The sequence below is a fragment of the Mandrillus leucophaeus genome, unplaced genomic scaffold (genome assembly GCF_000951045.1).
Source record: "Mandrillus leucophaeus isolate KB7577 unplaced genomic scaffold, Mleu.le_1.0 Scaffold419, whole genome shotgun sequence".
In the NCBI taxonomy this organism is placed as follows: Eukaryota; Metazoa; Chordata; class Mammalia; order Primates; family Cercopithecidae; genus Mandrillus; species Mandrillus leucophaeus.
Genome location: NW_012104465.1, coordinates 985117 through 1001240, shown reverse-complemented (window position 1 = coordinate 1001240; position 16124 = coordinate 985117). Strand labels below are relative to the sequence as shown.

Below are 16124 nucleotides of genomic sequence, written 5' to 3'. Positions count from 1 at the left end.
CGGGTTCACGCCATTCTCCTGCCTCAGCCTCCCGAGTAGCTGGGAGTACAGGCGCCCGCCACCTCACCCGGCTAATTTTTTTTGTATTTTAGTAGAGACGGGGTTTCACCGTGTTAGCCAGGATGGTCTCTATCTCCTGAACTCGTGATCCGCCCGTCTCGGCCTCCCAAAGTGCTGGGATTACAGGCTTGAGCCACCGCGCCCGGCCGAGTGTTTTTTTTTTTTTATGTGCTGGTACTAGGGAGGTGCTTTACATAAATCTTCATTCAATTCCGACAACCACCCTGTAAGATATATGTTATGCCTATTTTATTTCTGAGGAAATTGAGGTTCACTGAGTTTGAGTATCTTGCCCAAGGAAAAAGCAAAAACTTAGGAGGAGGAGGGGCTGGTCTGGTTGTCTCCTGGACACTAGAGGAACTTGTACTCACCAGGCAGAGAGGTCCCCTTCCAGGGCCCTTCCTCAACAAGTGAGCATCAGGCCAGGTCTCTGTATCCAAACAAGAGGAGAAACTTACTGAGGAAAGGATTGGTCAAGCCTCTGTGGCTGCTGCTGTGGTAAAACTAATATAAGCAGTTACTATTGCTTTATTGTGAATTTCTGTTTATGCACTTGTATTTCCAGTGGGATGGCCACAGCTCTAAAAGGGTAGGTGATTCATCTCTGAGCTGCCTGTACCAGTTAGTAGAGCTGACTTGCGAAATGCGTATCAAGTGAGTGAAAGAATGAAGTTCTAGTTCCAGACTATTTAATAGCTTACTGAATGACGGAGGCTGGCTGTTTTGCTTTTGAGGGCCCACCTTGCCTCACCTGGAAAATAAACCACCTGATTATATGAGAGTGAAGTGTCATTGCCAGCCTAAACAAGACGATTGTGGAACAAAGAGCCACAAACAGTAGCCAAGCATGTATCTTGGAGGCTCCCACATTCAGCACTTCCATTTGTGATCTCACATTCCATACGGTTGCCTTCACTGATCACGGAGTGGGGATCAGCTTGTCTGAGGCAGCTCAGGACTTGCTCCCTCACTGAAGGTTCCAGAAAAGGGCACAGTGCTTATTTTCGGTGATGACTTTCACACACAAGTGGGCTTTGTACGTGCTAAATAATGTTGCAACTCCTGAAATCATTTTTATTTTCTCTGGAGACTCAACATCCCCTCAAGTGATTTACTACGAAGGCAAAACCTTGGTATAACTTAAAGTTAGTTTTTTAATTGTTGCATTTTAACGCTCATATGAAATGTCTGTAACCTGAGGTTTTCATTTTCATCCCCAGTGTTCTATCAATGATGCTGCCGAATTCAAAGTTGTTGCTGATGCCATGAAAGTCATTGGCTTCAAACCTGAGGAGATCCAAACAGCGTATAAGATTTTGGCTACTATTCTGCACTTGGTGAGTAGGGATACCTCTCAGAATGTATTGTCTTCTGCTGAGAACAGGATGCTTTCTCAGAAAACTTTGTTTTTTCCCTGTAGATTTAAAACGTATTCAGAGAAAATTTTGTACATGTTTTGAGAAATTACTGTGTCTGTGATTCTTGCCATCATTTTATAATATTATGAGGCATTTTCCAAGCCACTATAGGGTTGGAGACAACGACTTCAGTTAATTGTCTTTACTGGTATTGTCAAACTTTGAATTGGTTAATTTTAAGGATAAAATAATTCAGCAGTGATGTGACTACTAGTGTATACATTTCTAGTGGCGTTTGAAACATAGAATCGTAGGTTATCAGAATTGGATTTTTGATCGTCTCATTTTGCAGGTTGGGAAATGGCCCTGATGGGTCATGACTGCCTCAACGGCACAGCCAGCCCATCCCAGAGCCAACACCATAGACCACTTTGGCAGATTCATAGGCCACTTGTATCCCACTATACCACACCAAACTTAGAAGCAAAGAACTGTGTGTCAGATTTCTTTCATTAACATTTATATAATTAGAGATATTTAAAATACACTGAACATATAATCTTACAATATGAATGACAACATGGATTCAAATCTGGAATAAAAATTACGTTTAATATAGCAAGATTTAACTCGAAATGAATCAGAAATGTACAGGATCTTTATGAAAAATACTATATAGCAATTTAACAATAAATATTCCTGACTAGGAAGACTTTAGTATTATAAATTGTCTCATCTGTTTGAATTAGTTTTTAAATACAGTGCAGCAATCCCTTTCAGAATCCAAACAAATTTTATTTTGTTTTTAACTTGACCTATTGATTCTAGAATTTTCTGGAAAAAGATCAAGTAAAGTATATTAAAGAAGCGTCATATAGGGTAGGGTGAGGGAACAGAGAGAACATGACTAGTTCTACCAAACTTAAAATGATAGTGACAGCTGTAGTACTTTATAACTCTTTGCACAAATTCAGCACCAGATGAACAGATTAATCAACTGATTGGTTAATGTGCTGGACATTTGGTAGATGGTTAATAAGTATGTATTGCTTATTGAATGAGTGGAATATAAGTAGACTGAAACACTTGAGGAAATTTAACATATTAAAAAGGTGACATTTCAGCTGGGCAGGGTTGCTCACACCTATAATCCCAGCACTTTGGAAAGTTTGAGGTCGATAGATTGCTTGAGCCCAGGAGTTCCAAGACCAGCCTGGGCAACATGGCAAAACCCCATCTATACAAAAAATACAAAAATTAGCCAGGCGTGGTGGCACACATCTGTAGTCCCAGCTATTTGGAGGGGCTGGGAGTGGAAGGATTGCTTAAGCCTGGGACATTGAGGCTGCAGTGAGCCGTAATGCACCACTGCGTCCCAGCCTGGATCACAGACCCTGTCTCAAAAAAAAAGGGACATTTTAAATCAGAAAAAGCTAGACTGTTCAATAAATCCCGTTAGAGCAACTAATAACCATGTGAAAAATAGAGTTAGATTCTTACTTGACACCATATACCAAAATAAATTGTGGATGGATTAAAAAGTTTAAGGAAAAAGGCCAGGCGCGGTGGCTCACGCCTGTAATCCCAGCACTTTGGGAGGCCGAGGTGGGCAGATCACAAAGTCAGGAGGTCGAGACCATCTTAGCTAACAGGGTGAAACCCCGTCTCTACTAAAAATACAAAAAATTAGCTGGGCGTGGTAGTGGGCGCCTGTAGTCCCAGCTATTTGGGAGACTGAGGCAGGAGAATGGTGTGAACCTGGAAGGCAGAGCTTGCGTTGAGCCAAGATCACACTGCTTGCACTCCAGCCTGGGCAAGAGAGTAAGACTCTGTCTCAAAAAAAAAAAAATTAATAAAATAAAATAAAAAATTTAAGGAAAAAAAACTATAAAAGCATTAGAAGAAAACATCAAATGCTCATAAACCCTTTGGAGTAGGAATGGTCTAAGTATGACACCAAAGAAAGAGAGATCTTAAGGCATAAGATTCATAGCTTTGATTACATAAAAATGTAAAACTTCTATCAAAAACATCACTGAAAACAAAAAGATAAATGAGTAGAGAAAGGGAAAAAGTAGATGAAACTCTGTTTTTATATGTTGAGATGTATAATGTATTTAGGAAAATAGGTACAAACAAGGTCACCTGAATTATATTTTGTATTGGCAAATATATCCTTGACATAATGGTTCATAATGTGTTATTTTTTTTCACTTTTGATACAGGGAAATTTAAAATTTGTAGTAGATGGTGACACGCCTCTTATTGAGAATGGCAAAGTAGTATCTATCATAGCAGAATTGCTGTCTACTAAGACAGACATGGTTGAGAAAGCCCTTCTTTACCGGACCGTGGCTACAGGCCGTGACATCATCGACAAGCAGCACACAGAACAAGAGGCCAGCTACGGCAGAGACGCCTTTGCCAAGGTGAGAGTGTAACTGACCCTCTGTCACCTGGTGTTGATCACAGTTGGAATTCGAGTGAAATCCTGTGAGCGTGTATTCAGACATTCTTGAAAGAGGATTAAGGCTTTTGGAAACCATAATGATACTTTTTGGCCATTGAAGCCTCAGTAAAACTCCTAGATGGAAGCATCACTGCCAGAAAAGGTTCTAAGAAGAGTGGAAGCTGACTGGGGGCGGTGCTTATGAGGGCTTCATATGCACAGCTCCTCTCATGGCCTCCTGTGCTGCTTCTCTCACTCAATAATGCTTCGCCAGAGTCAACTGACTGAGCTCTGATCCATTTTTTTTAAGTTTTATTTATTTTTAATTGATAATAATTGTATATGTTTATGGGTACAATGGGATATTTCAGGACATGTACACGTTATGGAATGATCCGATCAGGCTAATTAGCATACCTCTTACCTCACTTACTTACTTATTTGTAATGAGAACATTTAAAATCCACTCTTAGCAATTTGAAACATTATTAATATTATGGTTAACAACAGTCACCCTGCTTTGCGGTGGATCACCAGAAGTTATTCTTCCTGTCTAACTGAAACTTTACCGTTTGACTAATGTCTCACGCTTTCTGCCCACCCCCGTGCTCTATCCTCTGGTAATCACCATTCTATTCTCTGCTTCTATGAGTTTGACTTTTTCAGATTGCATAGAGGTGAGATCACACAATATTTGTCTTTTTGTGCCTGACTTATTTCACTTAGCATAATGTCCTCCAGGTCTGTGTACCAAGCCTGCAGTGATAGTACCACAATTTATTTAACCATCTTCCTTTTAAGTCATCCACTTTACTTCCCTTTTTTGCAACTGCAAACAATGCTGCACGTCTTTATACATCTATGCTTACACACTAGTGCTTTTGTTTCAGTTGAATGGATTCCCAGGAGTAGTCTTGCCAGGTCAAAGGGTATACTTATTTTATTTTTATTTTTTGAGATGGAGTCTTGCTCTGTCATCTAGGCTGGAGTGCAGTGGCACAATCTTGGCTTACTGCAACCTCCACCTCCCAGGTTCAAGTGATTCTCCTGTCTCAGCCTCCCAAGTAGCTGGGATTACAGGCACCCACCACCATGCCTGGCTAATTTTTGTATTTTTAGTAGAGATGGGGTCTCATCATGTTGGCCAGGCTGGTCTCAAATTCCTGACCTCAGGTGATCTGCCCACCTTGGCCTCCCAGAGTGCTGGGATTACAGGCGTGAGCCACTGCACCTGGCAAGTTTGCATTTTTAAAATGATCATTCTGGCTTTAGTATGGAGAATGTTATGAGGGCCAGAGTAAGAATGGAAGCAAAGAGGCCAATTAAGGGGATATTATGTTAATCCAGGAAAGAGATGAGGGCAGCTTGGACCAGAAAGGTGGAAGTACAAATGGGGAGAGGAGGAGGATTTGAAATGGACTGTGTTGAGAAAATAAAATCCATAGGACCTATTATGTGGAGAATGAGAGAAGCAAGGGTAATACTTTAACATGGTCTGGCTCCAGCCCACCTCTCCTGCCTCATTTCTTACCATACCCAGCCCCCCTTTCTTCAGCCTAGCATATTAGTCTTCTCTCAGTCCTCACAGATTATCCTGATCCCTTTCTCCTTCCAGTCACAGGGCCTGTGCACATCTGTTCCCTCTGCTTGGACTGCTCTTCTCTACTCTCTTGCCTGGCTGCCTCTTACTCATCCTTCTGGTCTCAGGTCAAGTATCACTTTCCCAGAGAGGCCTTCCCTAACCTCCCTGAGCACTGCATAGATTAAATTCCCCTAAGACCCCATGTACCTCTCCTTTAGTGTGGATGTGTATCTGTGAGGTGGGGGGCAAGTGGAGTGTGCCACCACATCTAGCTAATTTTTGTATTTTTAGTAGAGACAGGGTTTCACCATGTTGGCCAGGCTGGTCTCAAATTCCTGACCTCAGGTGATCTGCCCACCTTGGCCTCCCAGAGTGCTGGGATTACAGGCGTGAGCCACTGCACCTGGCAAGTTTGCATTTTTAAAATGATCATTCTGGCTTTAGTATGGAGAATGTTATGAGGGCCAGAGTAAGAATGGAAGCAAAGAGGCCAATTAAGGGGATATTATGTTAATCCAGGAAAGAGATGAGGGCAGCTTGGACCAGAAAGGTGGAAGTACAAATGGGGAGAGGAGGAGGATTTGAAATGGACTGTGTTGAGAAAATAAAATCCATAGGACCTATTATGTGGAGAATGAGAGAAGCAAGGGTAATACTTTAACATGGTCTGGCTCCAGCCCACCTCTCCCGCCTCATTTCTTACCATACCCAGCCCCCCTTTCTTCAGCCTAGCATATTAGTCTTCTCTCAGTCCTCACAGATTATCCTGATCCCTTTCTCCTTCCAGTCACAGGGCCTGTGCACATCTGTTCCCTCTGCTTGGACTGCTCTTCTCTACTCTCTTGCCTGGCTGCCTCTTACTCATCCTTCTGGTCTCAGGTCAAGTATCACTTTCCCAGAGAGGCCTTCCCTAACCTCCCTGAGCACTGCATAGATTAAATTCCCCTAAGACCCCATGTACCTCTCCTTTAGTGTGGATGTGTATCTGTGAGGTGGGGGGCAAGTGAGAGAGACAGAGAGAATAATTTTTTCCTTCACTCTGTTCCCTAAGTTTCTTGGAGATTGAGACTATATTTGTGTTTGCCTAGACCTGTATCTCTAACAAACTATATGTAATAAGTCTTCAGCAAATATTTGTTGAATAAATGAGTGAATTTCTAAGTGGTGCTATTTATTTGTGGCTAAAAGTAGGATAGGAACAGTTGTTGGAGGAGGAAAGATCAAGAGTTCTTTGAGTTTGAGATGGCTGTGAGGTATTGAAGAGTCAGTGTCAGGTAGACGGTCAAACTTGTGAGTCAGGAGCTCAGAGACTGTTCTCTGGGTCTGGATTTGGATAATACCTTTAGGAGTCATATTCGTATTATTTAATCCTGGGTGAGATGAGTTAGAAGGTGCTAGAGAGTGAAGAGAAGAGGACCAAGAAGAACTCCAACTTTTAGAAGTCAGATAGAGGAGGAGACTACCAAAGGTCACCAAAAAGGAACATCCAGTGAACAAGTAGTAAAAGTCAGAAAGACTGTTATCCAAAAAGAGAAGAGTATTGCAAGAAGGCAGTGAAAACCTAGGTTGAGTGATGCTGAGTGACAGAGCAAAATGTCCGTATGAGGTACAAGAAAGTATCTATGTAAAGGTGCTGGGAGTCTTTGATGAGCCATTTCAATGGAGTAATAGGATGTAAGAGGAGACTGGAGTGGATTGAAGAGTAAAGGGGAGGTAATGGATATGGGTGAAGAGAGTGGGTAGCAGGCAGGATACGTTAAAGAAAGTTTTCTAATGATGTGACATTGCAGAGTACACGTGTATCGGGATGTGAATGTGTGTTAGCATGTGGTGCCTTTGTCCGTGTGTAGCTTAGTGTGTGTGTTCTTGTGCATTGGATGTGTGTTTGATTCTCAAGGAATTTCAACCCTTGATCTTTGGCTCAGATCTTCATTTAGCATTCGAAATCAATATTTATATTTTTAGAATTCATATAGCTTTAGTAGATCATAGATATTAACTCACTAGTTCTCAACTCTTTATAATTGATGAAATTAATAATAAAGCAATGAACTGGCTTATTCAAGGGATCAGGCAAACTATTGATATAGCTGGGCAGGGAAACATGCTTGGAGGGTGTCGTTGGAATTGGTGTAATGACCAGTAATAATCTTTTAAAAATACAAGCTATTTACTTTAGTTTTGCATACATCATGTAGTTTGGGTTTTTTTTAAATGGACAGTCTACATTTTCAATTGTTCTGCTGAGGCTAGTAATGGCTATGCTAAACAGTGAGAAGGGGGAAAGGAATTTAAAACTGATCACAAATCCAAACAGAGGACTCATTCCCGAATGGGCAAGCATTTATGATGCTATTTTCCTTGCAGGCAATATATGAGCGCCTTTTTTGTTGGATCGTTACTCGCATCAATGATATTATTGAGGTCAAGAACTATGACACCACAGTCCATGGGAAAAACACTGTTATTGGTGTCTTGGATATCTATGGCTTTGAAATCTTTGACAACAACAGGTAAACTGGAAAAGATACTTAAAACCTTGTTGCCTATTTTCTATTTGTTGAAACCTAATTTATTCCTTTTCTTGTAGTTTTGAACAATTCTGCATCAATTACTGCAATGAGAAACTGCAGCAGCTATTTATTCAGCTGGTTCTGAAGCAAGAACAAGAGGAATACCAGCGGGAAGGGATCCCCTGGAAACACGTGAGTGGACTCTTAACGGAAAGTGCCTTCATGTGTTTCTTATATTATTGATAACGTCAAATTTTATTTTAGGTATTTCTTGATCTTTTGGGGGTACTTGAAACATCTGAACCTTAGCTTTCCTTTTTGAGATATGTAAATACAATTAATTTCATCATTTTTAGGTGGGATTGCTATAATTTGATGGACTCCCTTGTTGGTGCCCAGAACATCCTGAGTTAGAACCAGTAAACCTGTTTTCACTTTATGACTGATACCACGTGGGCTTTCTGGTTCATATCTGTCTATTAGAGTTTAGCATACTTTATTAAGTTTTACCTTAAATTGGCTGAACTTTGCTTCAGAATCTAGTTTCTTCTTCCCTTTTTCCTCCTTTTTCTCCTCTTCTACTTTGTAGACTATATGGTATTTTATTATCTTCAGTTAATGTTGTTTATATTCTCTGAAATCTGGGCATTAAAACACTTGTGTTACTTTCATCTCCATTTTCTTGTGTATTACACTTCAGCCATCACCTCTACTCTCATCAGTCTTTGGGGACTTTTGTATTTGTCAGAGGCAAACTAATCTAGTAAGATATAGCTGGAAAGTATAATGGGTCCATGGTGCAAACCACAGAGATCATAGCTAAAGGCATGACTTGTTCGGTTTTTAAATTTCCTATGATAAGACCTTCTGCTTATGATAGAAATGAAACATAGTAATTTTTCTTGTAAACTTGTATTTTTAAGCAATTTTGAAAATGAAAGATACAAAAACTTTTAAGTTTCCATAGTTTGAGTTTATAAGATTGTTCATCCTCTTGCCAGAGAATAAAAATAAAGCCAATATTTATTTTTTGTTATCCAATATAATAGCAGCAAAAAATTATTTGAAATACTATATTTAAATGACTTTTATCTTCCTTCCTACCTTTCTATTTTCTATTTCCTCTCATTCTGAAATAAAGAGACAATGATATAACAAATAGCTTGCCTGCCTCAAAATTGTATCTTTGCCTTCCATCATGTGTTAAACGTTAGAATACTATGAAAAAGTTGCTCAAGTATATTGGCATAAATTTTACCTATTTGCAAATATAAACCAAAGAGTTACTTTATATAAGGATTATCTATAGTTTGATTTAAATAGTGAACTCTCTTAATACAATTAAAATTTAATTCAGTTCAATTAAGTGTATATGAAGCTTTCTAAGAATTAAACTGTTGTATAATACACAATATAACTGAAGCTTGGATTTTTAATACCAAATGTAATCATAAAACTTGTTATTCAGATGTGATTCCAAGGTACTAGTCAAAAATATCCTTTAACAATCAGAATATCAAATTTCATAGGCATAATTGACAACAGAGTAAGTAATGCAGTAGACTATTCCAAACATCTCAAAAAGAATCAAGAATCCCAAAATGCAAAAAATTTTAGCTAAATAAACCAAGAAATATTTGTCCTAGAGGGAGCAGAAGGCTAACCCCAAAGTAACAGTTACTCACTACATGCCAGATCCCCCCACAATTAGAATCTCTGTTCTGGGTAAAACCCCAAACTTCTAAACGTAGTGATTCCTTTTAAAAGATATTTTATTACGGAAAATTTTAAACACACATTAAGAAGAGAGACTACAGTACAGTAAACCCTATATACCCATCACCTAGCTTTAACATTTACCAGTAGATTGCCAGTCTTATGCCATCTGTATTATACCCACCTACTCCCAGATTATTTTGAAACAAATTTCAGATATCACATTATTTCATCTATTCAATTGGATATCTGTTCAGTAAATATTTCCATGTATTTCTCTAAAAGAGTTTTACAAAAACCGTAATCACAATACCATTATCATACCTAAAACATTAACAAAAATTCCTTGATATCATAAAATGTCCAGTCAGTATACATGTTTCATATTTCCTCAGTTATCTTCTGATTGTTGTTTTGCAGTTTAAATTTTGATCCAAATAAGTTTCTTACATTATGATTGATTGATAGGTCTCTTGCATATCTATAGATTTTCTCCTTAATCTTTCTTTTTTTCTTTGAATGATCTCTCTTTGCAATCTTGTGTTGAAGAGAATGAGTCATTTGTTGTGGAGTTTCCCACAGTCTGGATTTTGCTAATTGCATCCCTCAGGTGCCATTTAATATGTTTTTCTGTTTCTTGCATGTCCTGTATATTGGTTGTTAGATCTAGAGTCTTGACTGGATTCAGGGTCAGTTTTTTTCCACAGCCCATTTCATAGATTGTGTGTGAACTTCCACTAGGAGGTTCATAATGTCTGGTTATCTCTCTGATACATTCACTTTTAGAAGCTTTTGATGCTGTAGTTTGCAAATCATTGTAACTATTGAGAACTTAACACTCAAGCACAAAGCTGTTTTATCTGGAGTATGGATGAGAGGCCAGAGCCCTATGTCCCTAAACTACCCCATCACAACTCTTCTGGCTCCTGGTATCACTTAGCAAATCTCATGGGAATGCCAAGTTGCTGGAAGACCTTAGTTTGAAAACTACTGGTTTAAGCAATGTTTGAAGCAGTATTAAACTTACAAACTGAAAGTTACTAGCGGAGACCAATAGCTTTTAGTAATGTAATTGGAATTTTAGGGAAGGTAATTCTTTAGTCCCTGGAACAAAAGACTTGGTCTTTAATTTCATAGTCCCAAAGTCTAAGATGTCAACTATTAATATAGAGCTCCTGCTTTTTGAGTAGTATTAGGATTTTTTTGCAAAGATAGAAATAACTTTTCTCCCTAATTAGAAATGTAATAAATGCCCATAATGAAAGTAAATATTTAGACTTACATTGCTTCACCTCAGTACCACTGAAATTTTATGCCAGATAATTCTTTGTTGTAGAGGCTGTTCTATGCATTGTAGGATGTTTAGCAGCATCCCTGGCCTCTACCCACCAAATGCAAGTAGCACCCCTACCCCATTTTGACTAGAAATGTCTCCTGACATTGCCAAATGTCCCCTGGTGGGCAAAATTCCTCCTAATTGAGAAACTTTAATTTAGACAAATCAGAAAAGTATAGAAAACAAAGTAAAAACTACCCAGTTTACAGGTTTCAGTCCATAAGATACAGAAGAGAATATGCAAGACTAGAAATGGAGCTAAAAGCCACGTACAAATAGCTGGCATAAATCCTTGGATTTTAAAGCATGAAATGGGAATACATGAGTTACTTGAGTGGTCTATTATGAGTAGGTAGACCTTACAGAAGGTAATGGAGACAACGATCAGTTTAGGTAACTCCTGCATAAGATGGGACATAGCAACACACCAGATTAAACTGTGTGATCATAAGCTGCCCCTCGTTGCGACGTGCAGCTTGCCTGAGTTGGACCTTTGTGTGCCCTCTGTGTGTGGTGATAGGTGCATTGCAGGCTATCAGAATAAACAGGTGTGGCCGAGGATTGTTGGACAAACCTTGTATATATAGAGTTGCTGAAAAGCCAGAAGTTATGTATGACTTCATTCAGCTTGTGGAAGTAAAGGAAAAGCTTTTTCTTATCTTTTGTAGATACTTATTTATTCAGAATTAAATTCTTTATATTATGCCTAGAAAAATGTCAAAATTCAATAGAATTTTGAATAAGCTTTTTAACTTTGGGGAAACTGAAAGAAATGCTCTTTTGGAGTTTAGTCATTCAAGGTCATGTAACTAAAAATGCAAGTTCTTTTTTTTCCGTTTTAAGTGGAGTTTATTTAACACTAAGAGATAAAGGGTTGTTAACAAACACAATAACAAATGGACATCTGATTGGTATGAGGCATTACTCTGTACACATAATATTGATATTTTTGTGTACCCTCAGTGCATAGCATTTACACATAGAGCCACTGCTGCACAGCACAAGAGTATCTGAAGAGGCTGGATCAGAGTAAGGCTGTTTAACAGACTGAAATTTTTTAGTATATATATTCTATATGAAAACAGAACTTTTGAACTGGCAAGTAGAAGGCAACTCTGCCAAACACTTCAGTTAAAGCCCCCACTTCAGTGCACAGTTCCACCCCTTCCATCTGCATGCATGACACATTAAGAGTATTTAAAGGTAAACGAGGCAGTTTGTGGCAACCACAGCCATCATTATGAACATATTGCACAAAATTTCTAAAACTAAACATTTAACTTGTACCCTGCTTTTATAAAAATGCAAGTTTTGTGTAGTACCTTAACTTTATTATCAAGTAGTATATCAGATAATACTTTAAGGTTATTTGTTGGCCCTTTGTGGAAGGTGGACCTTATGATTAATGGCAGGCAGATTGGTATGAAGGAGTAGGGTTGGGTGTGGGATCTGGAGGCAGGATTAAAATGAGTTTGTAATGGGAGAAATGGTGTCTACCTTATTATCTTTGCCTTGGGCTATACTAATCTCAGACAATGTATTTCATGATAGAAAGTTAACAAAGAAATTTAAAAATAAATCTCTGTTAGAATGTGTACTCGTTTTAGTGTCAGACTTCTTTAATGTCACTCACACATTGACACTAAAGTAGTTTTATCTAAACTCCTGATACAAATGGGAGTACCAGGGTTTAACCTGGCCTGGTCACTGTTCTCTTCAGAATTGCCTCCTTGCTGTGTCCTACAGATTGACTACTTCAACAATCAGATCATTGTTGACCTCGTGGAGCAGCAGCACAAAGGGATCATTGCAATCCTCGATGACGCTTGCATGAATGTCGGCAAAGTCACTGATGAAATGTTTCTTGAAGCACTTAACAGTAAATTAGGCAAACATGGCCATTTTTCCAGCCGAAAGGTAATGTGTTTAATGATACCTTCTTCTCCCTTTTATCTGTGAGATTCTCCTTATTGTTTGATGGAGTTAAATGACTTTATTTGTTGGGTTAAAAGAATGTCCCCTTTTATAAGAAAGAAAAGTCACAAACATCCATTAAATGATTTATTGCTGTGGATAAATTCTGCCTCTCTGGTTTACAGTATGAAGAAACTGATAAAATCATGTTAATCCAGGAGAGGGAGCTCCAGACTATACAATTTCGTAGAAATAGGAAAAATGAGCATGATTCTTTAGAAAGCATGATGTCATTTATAACCAATAGATGTAGAGGCCTTGCTCATGTGCTAGAGTTTTACTCCTGCATCTGATAATTCTGGCATGGAAAATAGCTTTTGTCCTTGACTTTATACTGTAATCCTCAGTAACAAAATGTGTTGTGTACTCTGCCGTACTTCTTCAGACCATATGACTTTCTTGAAAACAGAGAGATTCTAGTTGTAATTCTAGTTATTACAAAGAAACTTATTCATTAAATAAATGGGTATCCTTTTAACTCTCCATTTTTCATGATCTAAAAATGTCATAAACAGATCACATATCTGTAGTAATTGGTGGCAGTTGTGATTATCAGACCTGTGTGCTGATATGGACATATCATTTGCATGGAATATTCCATTTGCATAGTATTTGTTCAAGAAATTCGTGTTAGAAGAGGAAGACGTCATCATCACCCCTGAGACTTCCCTGCACATAGTCTTGTCTAGTAACCATATGCTAAAGGGAAAACAGGCCCCTGCTCCTTCACATCCATAGAAAAAGGGGGCAAACATTTCTGCCTCTCCACAGTTCCATATAAATCTATGACACTGCCATTTTTTAGTGTGAATAAAGTCTATTTTCTAACTTCGTCTCCTTTGAAATTATGTAATCAGAACAGGGAAGTTCTACAGTTAACTAGCTAAAGCCCAAATCGTCAAGAAATAGATTACTAGCTGATATTGATTTTAGGCCAGTTTTTTCTAAAATATTCTCCTTGGTCTGTTACTGAGGATTGATTGTAACAAGTTGGCTTTCAGATACTACAGTCTGCTCTTTCATATTAGGATTTTGGGTTAGGACTGCTTCAGTCATTCCCCATTTACACAACAAATACCTAATAAGTGTTTCTCATCTTCCAGGTGCAATCCTAGGTGCTGGGGACAGAGCACTGAGCCAAGTTAGAAGTCACCTAAATAATTTAGAGTGATGTTTTTAAAGATGGCATGATTACATGGGCAAATGTCCTATCTTTGAGGGAAAGTTTATAAATGCCCTTTATAATCACAGTTCAGGTTTTGGAGACTCACTTAGCACTGTGCCTACCAGATGGTAGACATTCAATCAGTGTTTGTAAAGTTGAATTGAATTTTTCCCAATCATATCAAATAAATCTTATTTAAATTTTCATTTAAATTAGCTATGAGTCTCACATGAGAAATCAAATCTACCTCATTTTGATGCCTTCTACCTTGGCCATTTATATACCTGAATTAAATGTGTCAACCAAATATTTTGAAATATAATGCCATTCCTTTTTTTTTTTTTCTTTTGAGATGGAGTCTCAGTCTGTCGCCCAGGCTGGAGTGCATGGCGCCATCTTGGCTCATTGCAACCTCTGCCTCCCGAGTTCAAGCGATTCTCCTGCCTCAGCCTGCCAAGTAGCTGGGATTACAGGCACCCACCATCATGCCCAGCTAATTTTTGTGTTTTTGCAGAAATGGGATTTCACCATGTTAGCCAGGCTTGTCTTGAACTCCTGACCTCAGGTCATTTGTCCCTCCGGGTCTTCCCAAGTGCTGGGATTACAGGCATGAGCCACCACGCCCAGCCATGTCATTCGTAAGAGTAACTATACATACTACATCAGTATTTGCTACTGATTTGACATGAAATGCTAAATAGTAATTTATCTGTGGAGAGGGTTTTCTTTTTCTTTTTCAAATTTGTGGGAGCCCAGGTTTCCCAACTTTTAGACCAAGTAGCTCTTTCTTTTGGTATCCCTAAGACAAGTGCTGAGATAGTGATTGTTTATTTGTTTATTTATTTATATTATTTTACATCTGGGGGGTACATGTTCAGGTTTGTTACATGGATATATTGCATAATGGTAAGCTTTGGGCCTCTAGCATACTTATCACCCAAATAGTGAACATTGTACCCAATATGTAATTTTTCAACCCTCACCCCTCTGCTTTTGGAGTCCCCAGTGTCTTATTTCCATCTTTGTGTTCATGCATATGCATTGTTTAGCTATCACTTATAAGCGAAAACGTACATTATTTCACCTAGTATAATGTCCTCCAGCTCCACCCCTGTTGCTGCAGAGGACATGATTTCATTCTTTTTTATGGCTGCATAGTATTCCATTATATATATGTATATGACATTTTCTTTCTGTCCAATCATTTGTTGATAGACACTTAGATTGATTCCATTACTTTGCTATTGTGAATAATGTTATGGTAAACATATGAGCACTAATGTCTTTTCGTTATGCCTAGTAGTGGAATTGCTAGGTCAAATGATAGTTCTATTTTTAGAACTACCGTTTAAAAGAAATGTTTACATTTCTTTGAGAAATCTCCATACTGTTTCCCATAGAAGTTGTATTAATTTACATTCCCGCCAACAGTGTATAAGCATTTCCTTTTCTCCACATCCATGCCATCTGTTTTTGACATTTTTGGTAATAGCCATTCTGACTGGTATAAGACGGTATCTCATTGTGGTTTTAATTTGTATTTCTCTGATGATTAGTGATGTTGAACATTTTTTTAAATGTTTGTTGGCTGTTTGTATTTCTTCTTTTGAAAAATACCTGTTCATGTTCTTTGCCCACTTTTTAATGGGGTTATGTAATTTTTTTTGTTATTTAATCATTTGAGTTCCTTGTAGATTCTGAATATTAGTCCTTTGTTGGAGGCATAATTTACAAATATTTTCTCTGATTATGTAGGTTATTTGTTTACTCTGTTGATTATTTCTTTTGCTGTACAGAGCCTTTTTAGTTTAATTAAGTCTCATTTGTTTTTGTCACATTTGTTTTTGAGGTCTTGGTCATAAATTCTTTGCCTAGGCCAATGTCCAGAAGAGTCTTTCCTAGGTTTTCTTCTAGGATTTTTATAGCTTCAGGTTTTACATTTATGTCTTTAATTCATCTTAAGCTGGTTTT

General features: G+C 38.3%; 1 protein-coding gene across 1 annotated transcript in view; it reads left to right on the top strand.

Annotated features, from left to right (window-relative positions):
- Window positions 1-16124, top strand: part of MYO1D (myosin ID) — a 315887-nt gene that overhangs the window by 12009 nt on the left and 287754 nt on the right. The window contains exons 6-10 of the mRNA XM_011992864.1: window positions 1281-1397; window positions 3644-3847; window positions 7817-7962; window positions 8040-8154; window positions 12761-12931. Of these exons, the coding sequence (XP_011848254.1) occupies window positions 1281-1397; window positions 3644-3847; window positions 7817-7962; window positions 8040-8154; window positions 12761-12931 (753 nt within the window). The remainder of the gene's footprint in view (window positions 1-1280; window positions 1398-3643; window positions 3848-7816; window positions 7963-8039; window positions 8155-12760; window positions 12932-16124) is intronic.